This window comes from Dipodomys ordii, unplaced genomic scaffold, assembly GCF_000151885.1.
Source record: "Dipodomys ordii isolate 6190 unplaced genomic scaffold, Dord_2.0 Scaffold4, whole genome shotgun sequence".
Classification (NCBI taxonomy): Eukaryota; Metazoa; Chordata; class Mammalia; order Rodentia; family Heteromyidae; genus Dipodomys; species Dipodomys ordii.
The window spans coordinates 34,040,864-34,058,055 of NW_012267220.1; the positions used below are offsets into that span (position 1 = coordinate 34,040,864).

The 17,192-nt window shown below is 33.5% G+C and overlaps 1 protein-coding gene across 1 annotated transcript in view; it reads left to right on the top strand.

The window, feature by feature from the left end:
• The window catches only part of LOC105991677 (disintegrin and metalloproteinase domain-containing protein 18-like), a 54,058-nt gene extending 37,126 nt beyond the window's left edge, over nucleotides 1-16,932 (top strand). Inside the window, exons 11-17 of the mRNA XM_013024356.1 lie at nucleotides 1,218-1,413; nucleotides 1,846-1,933; nucleotides 2,151-2,325; nucleotides 6,598-6,681; nucleotides 8,396-8,504; nucleotides 14,699-14,870; nucleotides 16,884-16,932. Coding sequence (XP_012879810.1) covers nucleotides 1,218-1,413; nucleotides 1,846-1,933; nucleotides 2,151-2,325; nucleotides 6,598-6,681; nucleotides 8,396-8,504; nucleotides 14,699-14,870; nucleotides 16,884-16,932 — 873 coding nt within the window. The remainder of the gene's footprint in view (nucleotides 1-1,217; nucleotides 1,414-1,845; nucleotides 1,934-2,150; nucleotides 2,326-6,597; nucleotides 6,682-8,395; nucleotides 8,505-14,698; nucleotides 14,871-16,883) is intronic.
• The last annotated feature ends 260 nt before the right edge of the window (nucleotides 16,933-17,192 follow it).

A 17,192-nucleotide genomic window follows, 5' to 3' on the forward strand; every position in this document is an offset into this window, starting at 1 on the left:
ATATATTTTAAAATGCTTGGAAGTAAATAAATAATAAATGATGTTACAACTCACATCTCCAAATTCTTTTCATAGAAAAACATTTTAAAATAACAGTCAAAAGGCATGTGCTCTTGTTGAAATAAAATTCTCCTAAAGTCTCTGTGGAGGAAAATCAACTTGATATTGTGTTCTCTTGTAAATTGGGGTCTATGTAAAATGAATAGGCATCTTTTGAGGTAGAAATCATTGAATTACATATAGGTACAATATAAATTAATTTTTGCTCATCATGAGGACTAAAACTTTTCTAATAGGCTGATAGAATGAAAATTCACCTTATACATAATCAAGCAAGACCACAACAATAACAATTCAATGTATTATGTCAGTTCTCATTGATTTCACTGTGCATTGCGGCATAGATTTGTATTATGTGTATGTGTGTCTTTGTGTGTATCTGTGTGTCGGTACTAAGACTTGAAGTCAGGGCCCAGACACTGACCCTTAGACTTTTTTTTGTTTAAGGCTGGTATTCTAATATTTGAGCCACAGCTCTACTTCTGTCTTTTTTTGGTGGTGAACTGAAGAGTCTTATGGCTTTCCTGCCTAGTCTGTCTTCAAACTGTGAAGATCTCAGCCTCTCAAGTAGCTAGAATTATAGGCATGAGCCACTACCACCCAGCTATGGCATAGAATATGACTTGTGATTTAGTCCAAAGGCTTTTAGTTGCTTGACAAAAATGTAGATATTTGATCCAATTATTTTTATCATAATTTTCCCTGCTTAGTCATATCTTCATGTGCAAAGATAGGAAAGACAGTAATGAAACTCAGCTAATTGGCTCATATTTACTAGTAATGAACATGTTTCCAACCAATACTTAGATAGTCCAATAAAATCATTGTTACCACACTATACAAATTTTGTCTTGCTTTGTCTTGATGAAAGGTTAAGCAAAGTAAAATGAACAAATATTGAAGGAATGTTTATAGAAAATGAATGGAGCTTCCTCAATGTTTATTCTAGTTATCTTTTAGATAGTCTTTTTTTGGGTGGTGTCTGTTGTCATAGAAGTTTTCTCAGATGTTATGTTGTATCAACAAGGCATAATATCTTTTTGTGTTGTTTTCCATAGTGTGAGATATTTCAAAACATACCAGTCTTTGACAGTGAATGAAAACCTAACTCACTCTGACAAGTCTATATGTATCTATATATCTTCTTTTTCTTCCAGGTATCTGGCAGAGGAAAATTGTGTCGGAAAAGTAGAGATCTGTGTGATTTTCCAGAACATTGTGATGGATCATCTGAGTTTTGTGTACCTGATGTGATAACTAAGGATTTAGAACCATGCAATAATAAGAGTGCCTATTGTTTTCATGGAATTTGCCGAGACCCAGATAGACAGTGTATAGAGTTATTTGGAAAATGTACTAGTTGTGTCTTTTGTTTTCCTGGGGTTTATTTCTAAACTGTAGTTATTTTAAAGTCATTAATCTTTGTTACAACTATCTAAGAAATGCTATTTTAATCTATATTTGAAAATAAAATTGTAAATCAAAGCAACTTTGAGCTGTCAGTAGATAAAATGGACCTTAGCTACAGAATAAAAAGAAGGTATTAGTCATAATGGGGGTGATGGGTAGAAAAAATTTTATTTAGAGGCAGAAATTACAGATTTCTCAATAGTTTCTGCATGAAAGTACAGAATTCTCTCTTCTGAGTAGTTTTTAGACAGTAGATGATACATGACACTCAATGAGTACCATCTGCATATCTCTTTAATTTACTTCCTGTACCTTTAAAAACTTTCAGTGACTTTTTAATATGAGTAATTGGAATCTTTTTTTTGTGTGTGTCAGATGCTAGCGAGTCTTCTTATTTGTGTTCAGAAGAAGTGAATTTTCAAAATGGAAAACTTGGAGACTGTCTTGAAAGATGTAATTTTAAGTATGTATTTAGAAAATTATACATTTTTCATGCATATGTGTTGTGTGCACTGGAAAGAGCCAGTGCACAAGCTAGAACTGAGCCTCATGTTCACAGGTAGTTTAGCTTTGGTGTCTATGTTGCATTTTAAATTAAGCTTTTGTTTTGAGTGTTATTAACTTAATACATTACACATGTATGTGATAAGTAAGTAACTTTTTCCTCTTTGTATTTCCAGTTTTATTCTCTGTGGGAAGATTGTTTGTCAGTGGACAAGTTCAGAAGTCCTTTCAATTTCAGATTATGGTATGCCATACTTACCAGGTCACGTGTGTTTATCTGCACAGTTACTGCCTTCTGGAAAACAAGATAATACCTATGTATATGATGGTGCCATTTGTGGTCCAAATAAGGTAAGAGCAGTTTTTGCTTAGTATTATGCACAATGAATTCATATTTAAATTTGTGTGTGCAGAAACACCTTGATATTTACATTTATAGTGTTAAAATTTTTGATTACTGCATCATAATTTTTAGTTAGAAAGATTAGAATTTCTGCCATAAGAAATAACTTTTTCTTCAATATCATTCATATTAGGAATTTGGTGCAGAAATTTAAACTTATTTTCTCATACTTGAGAATGTATGCCTTTTTATTCCAAAATCTATTCTGCAATAATTTATATAATCCATAAACAAAAAAGGATCAAATAATATACCAAAAATGTGACCCAAATCTGAGGTTGTCAGTGCTTCCTAAATAATAATAGTATTATGGAAAAATAAGAATTTTAATCTTCCACAAATTGAAAAGAATTAGTTTGTTATAATTAAAGTAAGACATTTAATTATTAACCTATCCTCCTAATACTTCCATTAAAACAATATTTATAATAAAAATTTTCCTTCTATAAGAAGGAAATAATAAAATATTAAAATAATAAAATAAAATGTTAAAGCTTTTTATTTTATTTTTCATAAAAGTTGCTGGAAACTTAATAAAAGACAAATTGGTCATGTTAAAAATTAGTTGGCTAACTAAAAGTGTATAATTATCACTTACTTTGATACAGATAGATGTAGATGTAGTATTTAAAGAGATGAATGTCAACAGAAAAATGCAAGAGAATAGCAAAGTATCTCTGACTGGGGAAAGATAATCTCAAGTAAAAAGAATGAAGTAATCACTAAAGAACATCCTACTGCTTACTAGGAATACTTGGCAAAGAATCCTCTGATTCATAAGGCTGTCTCTTCACTAAAATCTCTTTTGTGTCATGTTAATCAAAATAAGCCAATCCCACAGGTAATTATTGCATGTTTTCTTTTACTTGTGGAAGCTAAACTTTAAATAGTCACCCCTAAATTGAAAAAGAAAACACTCATGAAAGTAAAAGGGGGAGGTAGAAGGAGAAGATATAATAGGATAGAGAAATGAAAACAATATAGAGGTATAATTTACATTATATACATGCATGAAAATATGAGACTTCTTACTTTGTACAATTAATATACAATAAGAAAGATGAGGCAGACTGTGAATAATTAACATTTCTTATCTATTCTTACCTACAAGACTAGAAGAAAGATTAGGGTGTGTTTGACAAAATACATTTTTCAAGATAGCTCTATTCCCTTTACCCTCCCAACCATTGTGTTACTGACTCTAGGATACTATTTGTATCTCTTGTTTACAGAAGGAAATTACATGCATGAATTCATCTTCCAAACATAATCCTAAGTATGCCCAGGTACATTATTGGTGTCTTTCAAACTTTTTTGTTCACTATTGAAGAGCCAGTTGCATATTGGTCTGTTTATTGAAGGAAATTGCATCTGAAACATGGATCTTTTTTTTAAAAAAAATATTTGCACAGTGAATTTTGACTAAGCAGTTATTGTTGCCTCAATGATAGGATGAAAATTATTTTGTTATAAGTAATGATGACTGGGCCAAAAAGGCATTCTTAATGGTTTCATGGCAGAATACTCAGTTAATTAACAAGCTGGCTTTTATTCCATTTATCCATGGTGATAGACAACAAAGAAACTTTTAAGATGTTAAAGTAAATTAAAAAGAGACTCTGTCTGAAGAATCTCAGAGCAGACAAAGGCAATTAGGCTTTCTAAATGAACTTGGAAAAATAGGTAAAACAAGCAAAATGTATTTCAAGGTATTTCTTATAAATGCCTGTATTAGAGAATCAGAAATAGCAAACTTAATTATGCCCTGATTTAGGGACATTCCAGCAGAAAAATTAAAGAAGATAGGTGGTAATAACCAATCAAATATAGTATTTCTTTTACTACTATGTTCCTCTTATACAAACACTAAGTTTTTCTTCAAAGAAATTTCTGAACCACCTCTGGTTTGGAGTGGCCCAGTTTTTTAAACTCTATTTCCCTTATAACCTGTGAGATAAGTATAATATAATATGAATTCAAATATGAATATATGGAATCCCTATAATCTTAACTATTCAGTGGTCTGAGATCTGAGGATTGTGGTTTGAAATAAGCCAGGAAAGAAAGTCTGTAATATTCTTTTTTTTTCCTGAATGTTTACCATTAAAAATTTCATTGTAAAAGTGATATACAGAGTGGTTAAAGTTACAGGATTCAAGTAATGAGTACATTTCCCTTTGAACAGTGTCATTCTCTTCCAGTTTTTCCCCTCCTGATTTCCCACACCCCAAAGTTGTAAAGTTCATTTCCCACATAGTGTCTAGTGAGTTTCACTGCTGAATCGGTTTACCCTTTGTCCCACTGTTTCTGTGCTTCTACTTCCCCTCTCCAAATTAGATAAACTTCTATACAAGACAAAGGTTATAGAAATAAAAAATGGCAGCAGAAGTGAATAAACCAAAGAAAAAAGGAAGCAAAAAAGAAAAAAAACCTAGGAACAGTATAATAAAAAAAACTCTTACGTCTATTTCTTGGAGTCCATTTCAAAAAATATCATTTTATATTATCTATGCACTTAGCTATTGAGCCCTTGTGATCCTTTCCTAAGAATATCCTCCTCTGTTCTAAAGAAATGCAAACCAAAACAACATTGAGATTCTACCTCACACCAGTCAGAGTAGCCATTATCAAGAAGACTAACATGCTGGTGGGGATGTGGACAAGGGAACTCTACTACATTGTTTCTGGGAGTGTAAATTTGTTCAACCACTCTGGAAAGCAGTATGGAAGTTCCTCAAAGGACTTAATAAAGAGCTCCCCTATGATCCAGCAATCCAACTCCTGGGCACCTATCCAAGTGACCACAAACCAGGCCATATTAAAACCACCAGGATGACCATGTTTATTAAAGCATTATTTACCATAGCAAAGATATGGCATCAACCCAGATGCCCTGCAGTAGATGAATGGGTCAAGAAAATGTGGTATATATACATAATGAAATTCTATGCTTCTAGCAGAAAGAATGACATTGCCCATTTGTAAGGAAATGGAAAAAAATTGGCAAAAATTATACTAAGTGAAGTAAGCCACAGCCAAAGAATGTAGGCTGCATGGTTTCTCTTACTTGTAATAATTAGAGTGTGCCTACAAATCTACAAATAAACCCAATGGACAGTAAAAGACAAATAATTACACCTGGACAAGATTAATTGAACAGCACTCTAAATTGGTGATATTATTGTACTCCATTTAACATTCCAAATGCCTGAAGTAGAGTTATAGCTTACAGGGTAGAGCCCCCTCCTTGTGTGAAAAAAGGTAATGGACAGTGCCTCAGCCCAGAGTTCAATCCCTAATACAGACAGGCAGACAGACAGACGGATAGATAAACAGAATGATTATATGGGAACTACTATATGGGAAGATTCAGTAACTTGCTCCAGGTCCTATTACTTGTGTGAAAGTTGGAGGAAAGTTGGTAAGCATAACAGGAACCTAGATATGGGTCACTGGGATTAGTGCATAAAATAGTTTTTTTGTTGCTGCTGTTTTTAATGTAATTATAGTGTACTGTGTGATTTTTTTTGTTTCTATTGTATGTTCTTCCCCCATAGTATAACTCCTGTATTCACTGTATTTGATTCCGGTTCTCTGCATCTTGTATACACATTTTTCTAATTTGGGGAAGAGAAGGGAAATAACAAAATGCTGAAATAGGGATACGAATTGACCCATTGTAACTGGGGCAGGGTGGTGGGGAAGGGGTGAGGGAGAAGTTGGGGAGGTGAGGAAGGAAGGGAGGATGATAGGGGAAAAACAAAGGAGGGGGTAACAATGCTTGATAGGAAGTGTACTCATTACCTTGCTCATGTAACTGTAACCCCTCTGTACAGTATCTTTACAATAAAATATATATTTAAAACAGTTTTTGTATTGAAAATGATTGTCATATTCTAATGAAATGTAAAATGAATATAAAATAGCTTATCATGATTTTCTTTTTGGGTCCCGTCGTGGGGCCTGAACTCTGGGCCTGGGCACTGTCCCTCAGCTCTTCAGCTCAAGGCTAGCGCTCTACCACTTGAGCCATAGCTCAAATTCTGGCTTTTTGGTGGTTAATTGGAGATAAGAGACCCATGGACTTTCCTGCCTGGGCTGGCTTTGAAACACGTGATCCCCAGATCTCAGCCTCCTGATTAGCTAGGGTTACAGGTGTGAGTCACCTCACTTTTATTTTGCTGAATTCTTTAACATTTTTAATTTCACATGTTTTTCAGATTTGTCTTGGAGGACAGTGCAAGCTTTTGAATTTTTCAAGTGAACCAAATTTTAACTCAAAGAAAAAATGTCAAGGAACTGAGGTATGTAAATGTTCGTCTCTTAAATAAAGTTATTTCAACCTACACGAGTCACATTTTCTGGGATCATAAAGATCAGAGTTATTTAATGTAGAAATTTCTTTTGGAAAATTGCAGTCAAATAAGGATGTACATCATTTATGATTACTATTGACTGTCATAATTCCTCTGAGCAAATAGGTTTTGAACTTTATAAGAATGTAGTAGGTATCAGCCTTGATTGAAAATGGTAAGAACAGCTCCCAGGTGCTGAGCTCAAGCCCCAGTAACAGTGCAAGTGTGAACACACACACACACACACACACACACAGAAGAGAGAGAGAGAGAGAGAGCAGTAGGGTGACAGTATCACAGTATCAGTTTAAACATATAAAAGTTTAGAACTGGCTTCATTAAGCCTTGCACATATATTGTATGTTTATACATATGTTTAGATGTTGTTTCAAATGAGTAGGTATATACCTACTCATATGTTTATGAATTCTCATATGCTTAATGTGTTTTAACGTAAACATTGCTTATCACTGAATCAGAATTTGTCATCCACTCCTATCTATTTCATCTTCAATAATTTCAATTTATTTCTTTTATGGATCTTCTAAAAAATTCATACACTCATGGCCTTTTAAATAGTGTTAAAAGTTGATTGGAAAGCCGGGCTCCCATAGCCCACAGCTGTAATCCTAGCTATTCAGGAGCTATTCAGGATCTGAGAATCATAGTTTTTAGACGGCTAAGTAGGAAAGTCTGTGAGACACTTATCTCTAATAAGCTACCAAAAGGCTGGAAACGGAGCTGTGGTTCAAGTGGTAGAATATCAAAGACAGCTCTCAGGTCAAGGTCAAGCCCTAGTATTGGCATACACACACATACACAAACAAGACCACTAGCACTAGTACAACAGATACAGCTGTGTACTGACATGCATCTGTTCCCTTAAATTATTAACAATTAAATATAATGGGTTAAATATTTTCAAGTACAGTATACTATCTGACAAAGTTTTATTCCATTTTATGTTACCACATCTTTTGCTCATGCATAAAAATTGGCCTTTCCTTGTATTCTGGCCTGACTAGTTTAATCTCTTCTACTAACTTACACTTATTTAGTAATTAATGATGCTGCTCTTAACTTACACTTTTATTTGTCCATCTGTTATGAAATTATCCACGGGATTTACAGAAGTTTTTTGTTGTTTTTTGTTTTTTTTACAAGCATGCACCTGGCTTTAAATGTGTGGCCAGAGACAATAGTTTTTCACATATAGATAAGATATTTTTCCATATATAGATAAGATATTTTCACATATAGATAAGATATTGGTACTGGGGCTTGAATTCTTGAGCACTGTTCCTTAGCTTTTTCACTCAAGGTTGGCACTCTACTACTTGAGCCACAGCTCCACTTCCAGATTTGTGTGATGAATTGAAGATAAGAGTCCCATAAACTTTCTGCCTAGTCTGGCTTCAAACAGTGATTCTCAGATCTCAGACCTCTAAGTAGCAGGGATTAAGGAAATGAGCTACTAACACTTGGTTTAGAGATGAGATTTATACTTATTAAATCAATTTTAATTTTATTTTCCACATTAAAGGAGTATATACATTGAAATAGTTTCATAAATTACTTGGTCTAACAAGCATAAGAAAGTCATTCTTTTTTATGCCATGTACAAAATGTTCTTATTTGGGATTTTATTTGGATTTGGTTTTAGGTTTGCAATAATCAACTTAATTGTCATTGTGATACTGAATATTTCCCTCCAAGCTGCAAAGAAACATCATTACCAGGTGGCAGCATCAATGATGAGTTACTGTCCAATGGTTAGTGTCCAATATCATGCTATGAGATCTGCTCATACAAGTTTATTATATTTCATCTTTGCTGTCTTATGTAGCTATCCCCACCCCCCACCCCCCTCAGCTGACATGTATGGAGGACAATTGAGCACTGATATTTGTGTTTAACTTTCTTCAGTTTACTTGTCAATAACCATGTGTGGCTATTTTGTATATACACTTTAAAGTCACCTGAAATGAGTATTTTTAATTTTAATCATGGTTAACAGAACATTTATGTTTCTACAGCAGCATTTTGTAGATAGACTTGAATTATAGAAAATATAATAGTTTTATTAATTTTACAATCTGTATTTTCCAAGGGTGCTGTATATTTGATGTGCTCATGTATGACCAAGTTACATGTTTAAAATTAAATGTATTATGAAATGGAAAAAATACACAAATCTTACATTCCCCCAATGTATGAATATTAAATGATACTAACCATTTAAAAATTTTTAGGTGAACAGTCATGAATAAATATTGCCTATTTGATTTTATCAAGCTTTTTTCGTTAGAATTCTATACCTGAATACCTGCATGAGGATTGGACTTGTGAGTCAGACGTCCCAGGATAGCAATCTCATTTTTAACTGTATATATGAATAAGTTAATATGGGAGTGTGATGCAATACCATTTTTAGAGATAATTTGGTTGTTGTTATTTGTAGGGCTTGGACTCAGGGCCTGTACTCAGTCCCTGAGCATCTTTTGCTTAAGACTAGTGTTGTACCACTTTGAGCCACAGGTCCATTTTAGATTTTCTGGTGGCTAACTAGAGACAAGAGACTTACGGATTTTATTGCCAGGGCTGGCTTTGAGTCTTAATCCTCAGATTTCAGTGTCCTGAGTAGGTAGGATTACAGGTATGAACCTCCAACGCTCAGCTCAGACAATTTTTAAATTAAGCAGAAAACTCAGTGTTTGCTATAGAACTTTACTTAGCTTCTAAACACGTGTAACTAAAACAGTATGTGTGTTTTCCTTTTTCTCTTTTTTGTCAGTCAGAACTTGAACTGAGGGCTTGTGTACTGTCCCTGAGCTCTTTTGTTCAAGGCTAGCACTCTACCACTTTTAGCAACAGTGCCGCTTCCAGTTTTCTGGTGGTTAATTGGAGATAAGAATCACAGACTTGGCTGCCCATGTTGGCTTCAAACCATGATGCACAGATCTCATCCTCCTGAGTAGTGAGGATTACAGGTGTGAGCCACCAATGTCCGGATTAAATCAGCTTTATATACCTATTTTTTTTCTTTTAAAAGACATTTAGGAATTTCAGGGTTTGAATTCAGGCCCTCACAATTGCTATATTGGCACTCTACTATTTGAACTCTAGTATTCTTTGCTATTCTGTACCTTAAGTGGAAAAGTTCAGTGACAGTACCCAGGCCCCGAGTTCAAGTCTCAGGACCTGCACATAAAAAAGGAAAGAAATAGATGGAAAATTTTTGAAGAAAAATTGTGATGGCAGCATCTGAAGACTTATAATCTGAAATTTTATTTATATGATCAACATTACTCATATTTTTATGCTTTTGAAATTCATGTCACAGCCTAGTTCTAATGTAATGGTACGTGGAGGTGATGAGAGGTCACCAATAAGAATAGTGTCCTTATAAACAAAACCTGAGATTTTCCTCATACTTTATACTATGTTATTGTGAAAAGATGGACATCAACAAATGAAGAAGTAGGTCCAGATTAAAAATCGAATCTGCCAATGCTTTGATCTTGGACTCACAAGTTTCCCAAATTGTGAAACATAATTTCTGCTGTTTATAAGCATATGACATTTTTCTTCGAGTCTAAATAGAATAAGATTATAATTATGAGAGACATTTTATATTTGCTGTTTCTTTACAACAGTTTAATCAATGTTAACCTCCATTAATTTTCTTCACAACATTAAAAAAACTTAGATTCTTGAATGTTTAACAAAACCTACATTAAAAAGACAAAAAATAATTTTCAAGTGGAATAGAAGATAAGATACAAATCCATGTACACACAGACATATAAGGATTTTCTACCATATATATATATCCATATATATATCCACACTATGGATATATATGCATATATACACATATATATCTATATATATGGTAAAATCATAGTGTCAAGATCATTCAGCTGAGGAAGGTCAGTGTTATAAATACATTTTTTTTTTTTGTCGGCGTGGGGCTTGAACTCTGGCCTTGGGCTCTGTCCCTGCACTCTTCAGCTCAAGGCGAGCGCTCTAGTGCTTGAGCCACAGAGCCACTTCCAGTTTTCTAGTGGTTTATTGGAGATAAGAGTCTCATGGATGTTCCTGCCCTGGCTGGCTTTGAACCATGATCCTCAGATCTCAGCCTCCTGAGTAACTAGGATTACAGGCATGAGCCACCAGCGCCCGGCTCATAAATTTCATTTGTATAACTATGTGTTCACATGATGCAAAATGATCTTTGACTTTTGATTATATATAAATATAAATTCACTATTAATAACTTTAAGAGATAAAATCATAAATGCTTGGAGGCAAACATAAGGGAAAACCATATGACACTGAATTTGGAAAGCACAGTTAAAAAAGAAAAACATTAATTAGAGTACATCATATTTTAAAACTATTATACATCAAAAGTTTCCATGAACAGTGAAAAGACAACTCATAGAATGGGAGAAATATTCGTAAATCATGATCTAATCAGGGATTAATATTCATAACATGTTAAAAAGGACTAAAGCACAATAATAAAAATGGGCACAGGACTTAAATAGTTATTCTTCAAAGAAGTAGAGAATGGTCAATAATCCCAGGAAATACATTCTATGTCACCAATGCTTAGGGAAATGAGTGTAACAACTAAAATGATATAAACAATGACATATTCTGGACTGCTATTATGAAAATCTAAATAAATGTTGATCACTATATAGAAAAATAGGAACTCTTTTCCATTGCTTGTAGGAATGTGAAGTGATACAGCCTTTGGAAAAACATTGTGGTAGTTAAAAATTAAGCATAGAATTACCATATTATTCTGCAATTTCACATCCAAGTTTATACCCCCAAAATGTTGAAACAGAATTCAAATAGGTATTTGTACATTTACAGGAGGTAAAATATGGAAAAACTATGTTTGGCAGTAGATAAAATGTGACACATAAATACAATAGAATATTATATTTTTCTTAAATAGTATGAAATTACAATTCATGCATGCTACAAAGTAAGGACCTTAAAAGCCAGTTATAATATAACAAACATGGCATTAAATTTGCATTAAATCAAATTACACATGGTTTTAACCAAGCACAGTAAAAAGTACTTTTTTTAGAAATCAAAAGAAATGTAAAAAATAAATATTTAAAATTCCCCCATATGTATTACACAGCTCAGTAGATGCAGGGGAGCTCTCTGTCAGTCTGATGTTATCCTTCACTGTGTTTAAATCATTTAGTTTTGTTGAAAGGCAGTGTATCTTTAGAGGAAGTTGGGTAGCATTAGGAAAAAATGAATCACACTTCCTTAGTATGGTACTAAACCCCTATGCATTCTGAGCATTTACAGTTTTCCATGGAATGCTAAGGGTTTACTGTTCATAGTTCTGATATATGTGGTGCTTAGAATAGTCAAATACATATATATATATGTATATGTAATATACATTTGAATAGTCATATACATATATCTGTATGTATTTATGATTCTGATCCAGGGAAATCCTCAATAGAAGTACTTGCACGCCAAATTCAGCAATACATTGAAAAGATCATTCACTATGTACAAATTAATGAGGAAAATGGAATAATTTCCCTTAAATCTAGAAAAAAGACAAATGGGTTCCATCTCTGTCGTACAAGAATGTCCATTATAAACAAGTTAATACATATTCTATTTCACATTAACAGAATAATACATAACACTATCAACTTCTAGAGACAGAAAAGCATTTGATAAAATAACACATTGATGACAATTTCAACAACTTAAATATGGAAAGAACAAACATGAACACAGTAAATGTTATATGTCAAATCCATAGGTTACACCAAATTGGAGAAAAAAATGAAAGCTTTTCTTCTAATATCTAGAAGAAGATGAAGATGCTCATTTATTTCTGTTTAACTTATACCTCAAGCCCTAGCCAGAGCAATTAGTAAGTCATGGAAATAGAGTAACCAGGTTGAAGAGGAGAAAATCATCTTCATTTGTAGAAAACATGATCATATACATGGAAAATTCTATTAGAGAAAAGAATATCATTGGAACAAATTTGGAACAAAGTAGATATCCAGATGCAAAAGAAAGAAGTCAGACTGTTACATCACTCTGTTTACAAAAATTAACTGAGACCATAGATCATACTGCCATAATGAATATACAAAGAACACAAAAACGAGTAGATTTTTGTTGCTTTGGCATAGCATATGCTGTGTGTTATACTTCAGCCTAAACAAAACTAAAAGCCAGTAGATTAGATAGAAATCCATAAAAATCAACAGGTTTTGTAATTGATACAACCAAGAAGCCAAAGATAAACAGGAGAATGGGAAGCCCGCTCCCCATTCTTTCAGATTTTTATTTGAATTTTATTTGAAAATTTTATAGCTGACATGCAATCTATATCCAGAATAAATAACCATTTTAAGTCAATAATAAAAATCATGAATAAGTCAAGCAGAATGCTAAAGGGTTTTAACACAATTCCACAAAAAAATTTATAAATGATCAATAAGCTCATGAGAAGATACTCAATATCTTCAGAAAAATCTGATCAAATCCACAAGGAGATACCTCCGCACCATCACTGTGATGATTATAATAAAAACTATAGACATTCGATGTTGATGAAAATGTGGAGAAATTGGGGTTTTCTTAATGTACTTTTCCCAGAACAGCTCAGCCTCTAATGTCTTCATTCGATTCTGAATCCATTAATGATCTCCATATTAAGCTTCAAGTTGTCTCAGACTGTATGCATATATCTTATCTTACTGCAAAGGACTCTTAGAAGATCACACACATTTCTGTGGTCTGTAATCTATGACTTATGTTCTCTTAATTCTCTTGATTTATATCATTGAATTGTTACAAACTCAGTTAAATGATAACTGGCCTATGTCTTGTATTATTATTATTATATGAGACATTAAGGGAATGTCTTAATAGTTGCCAAACCTCATTACTGCTGTATCCTGAAGATTTCTGCCTTTACCTCTATCCTCTGTTTATATAACTTGGTAGGCATGCTATAGGATTACACTCGTTATCTTAGCTATTCATGAGGCTGACACTTAGAGGATCAAAGTTTGAAGACAGCCTATTGCAGAAAAGTGTCCAAGACTATCTCCAATTAACCAGCAAAAACAAGGATGGAGGTATAGCCCAAATGGTAAGGCATCTGAGCAAGCATGAGGTCTGGTATTGGCACAAAAAATGAAGGGAGAAAGAGGGGGAGGGAGAAGGAAGGAGGAAAGAAAGGAAGGAAGGAAGAAGGAAGGAAGGAAGGAAGGAAACAAAGGAAGGGAAGGAAGCTCCTTTGTTCAGCTTTGTAAAGATAATAAACAACAACAAAAAGAAACAAAGCTTTCCTCACTCCCTTGTTCAGAGGTAGAAAACACCACAACATAACATGAATAACATAAGGCCACAACATAACATGAATAACATAAAGCCATTTTCATTAACTTTATCATTTTGAAGGTAGCGCTTGACTTTTGTGTGCTTAGTCATCCCAAAGGCTGATTTTAAAGACTGGAGTTAATTCTTACTGGATTAACTGAAAGGATACATTACTTTAAGGTAGAAAGTTTTATTTTTCTGTGATGAATTATTTTGCCCTCTTCTAGGGAACATATAGCACATGTAGAACTACAAATGGTCTCAATTTTATGATACTCTAATTATATCTATAGCTAGGTGGAAGGTATACACAGAACTTACATATAGATTTCTGTCAAAGATATACATTATTATAGTGCAAATGAGTTTATTCTCAATGACATAAATAATTGAATTGAGCTGACATAAATAATAGACCTTATGGCTTAGGTTCTGTGGATTGGAATACCCTTCTAATGTCAAAAATATCCATTTTAATGTATTATTTGAATTCAATATTTTTATAAATCAAATTCTGATCTGATCATAGTTTTTGAAACATTAATAGGCACTCTTATATTTTCAGAGAGGAGCATGTCCTTGTCTCCAAACTGGTGGCGCCCAGCTCTTAAAAACAATGAACTTTTTGTTGGTTTCTATGTTTTTCTACCTTTTCTCATTTTAATTGCCATTCTTCTTGTCCGATTTAATAAAATGAAGGGATTTGGGCAAAGAGCGAGAGCAAGTAGAAGTATAAAGTAAGTAAATGTACTATTTTTATGTTTAATATTAAAACTGTTCAATGGGAATACTTTGAATGAACTTTGTAATAATAAGTATGAATCCTTGGATGGATTGAGTGGGATGAATTGTTAGGAGTAGCTAATAAGTCTCAGTATATACCAGAGCTTATTTCAGCTTTCTGCTAATGAAGTATGGTTCATGTCCCTTCAAGCCAAAAACTATTAAAGCGACCCAATAAACCCACAGTATCTTTTAGTTTGCAAACATGTTGACTGTGTTCGAGTTTCTGTTAACTTCCCAAGCAACACTACTTTTCACATTATTGGTCATTTGTGACAAGGAGGTCAACAGAAATAGTCATAAAAGCAAAGTTTGAGACTAGAATAGGTAGACAGTAAGAAAAAATAGCACAGAATGGTGAAAAAACACAGTTATACCTATCCACATTTGCACATAATTATTATTGCTCGTGTGTTGCTAAATTATAATTCAGGCATTGTGCAGCTTTTCTCTTGACCATAAAGCCAATGAAAGGCACAATTGGCTCAGTGAAGACTTAGTGAACTTAAAATGCTGAAGTGAGGATCATTGTATTCTGTTGAAAAGGAAAATCACTTATTTTTTCACTTGTGCTGATGAAGATAAAAGTAATGATATAAATTTTCTGTAAACACTTCCATTTCTTAAATAAGTTAGTATCTTTTAAAGGGTAATAGCAACTGGTTACATAGTGTTTTGGATGTTTTGCATTTTATATAATCAAATTCTTATAAACCCACTTAGTTAAATGATAACTGCCCTACATCTTGTATTATTATTACATGAGACACCAGAGGAATATCTGAATAGTTGCCAAAAGTCTGCTTTTGGGAGAAATGTCACAGCAATGGATCACTGGTTAAAAATGATAAAATCTGGTCATAACAGCCTCAGTGTTTCAACTCCATAGAATTTCAGAGATATAAGGAGCAGAAATGAAGTAAAGATGAAACACAAATCATGTTAAAAGCTTTGTGATTGACCTAAACTCTTCCTGTCTGTGTCCACTCCTCTAGGGCTGCTCTGCTTACACTTTCCCCCATACTTCTCTGTCAAACAACTATGGAGGTAGAAAGGACTTCCAAACTATTCAGTGTTCTGCTTGGATTTAGAACCCTCAGTTAGATGTCCAAACTTGATACCACTGTGGCCAGTGAGTTGTAGCTGTTAATAGGATCCTAGGCCCCATGATCTTCCTCTTTAACAGAAGCTGGGTGTTTAAGTGTTTCTCAGACATACAAAAGGACAAATAAACCATACAATGTCACTAAATATAGTTGGAAGACCTTATTAAGAGCCTTATCAATGAAAAGAAAATCATCTTTTACGTAATTTTTTGTTTACATAATTATTTAAATATTATAATTTGAGAGATGGCAATTTAGGAATTGGAAGATATGTGCTGAAATATCTTTTAAAATATGGTGAAATAGTATAAAATATATTAATGCTTCACCCTGTTATTAATGCAGGCAAAATGGAGGAAAACAATAGATTTTTAGTTGGAATTTTTTTTTTTAGTTTGAAAATTTTAAAGAAGGTATTTTTAAGCAGTGTGGTTCTCATTCCTATAACCTTAGCTGCTCAAGAGGCTGTGGTCTAGGGATCCAAGGTCAAACCCAGCCTGGGCAGAAAAATCCTTGAGACTTTTATCTCCAAATAACTAGCAAAAATCTAGAAATAGAGGTCTGGTTCAAGTGTCAGAGCAGTAGCCGTGAGTGAAAAATTTATAAGAGTGCAAGGCTCTGCGTTCAAGCCCAAGTACTGGCAAACCAGAAATGGTTTACCTCTTTGAAAGTTAGTTTGACATTTGAAAAATATGGAACATTTCTTAGAATGGTGATGTTTGAGTGAGATATGAGACACTAATAGGAGTTGCTACATAGTGACGGATTTTTCAATATAGATCTAGCTCTTAATAGTTTTCTCAGTTTTGCTCAGTTACGGTGTTTTATTACTCTAAAACTAATGCTATCTTTTTTATTTAGGTTACCGTCAGAAGACAACAGTGAGGAAACTATCCAGTCACAAAGTTAAAGGTGACTGAAACCAATCACTTTATTAACAAAATGGTATCACTTATGAAGTAGTTTATCTTTAAAATAATACCTTAGCATAAAACTATTATTTTTATATTTCCTCATCCCGATTCCTATTTGTTAGTTTTATATGATTAAAATTGCTGGGTGTAGTATCTCATGCCTATATTTGGGAAGCAGAGTTGGGGATGATTATAATTCAAGGCCAGCCGGGGCAAAAGTTTAGAAAGATTTCATCTTAAAAAAAAAAAAAGCTGA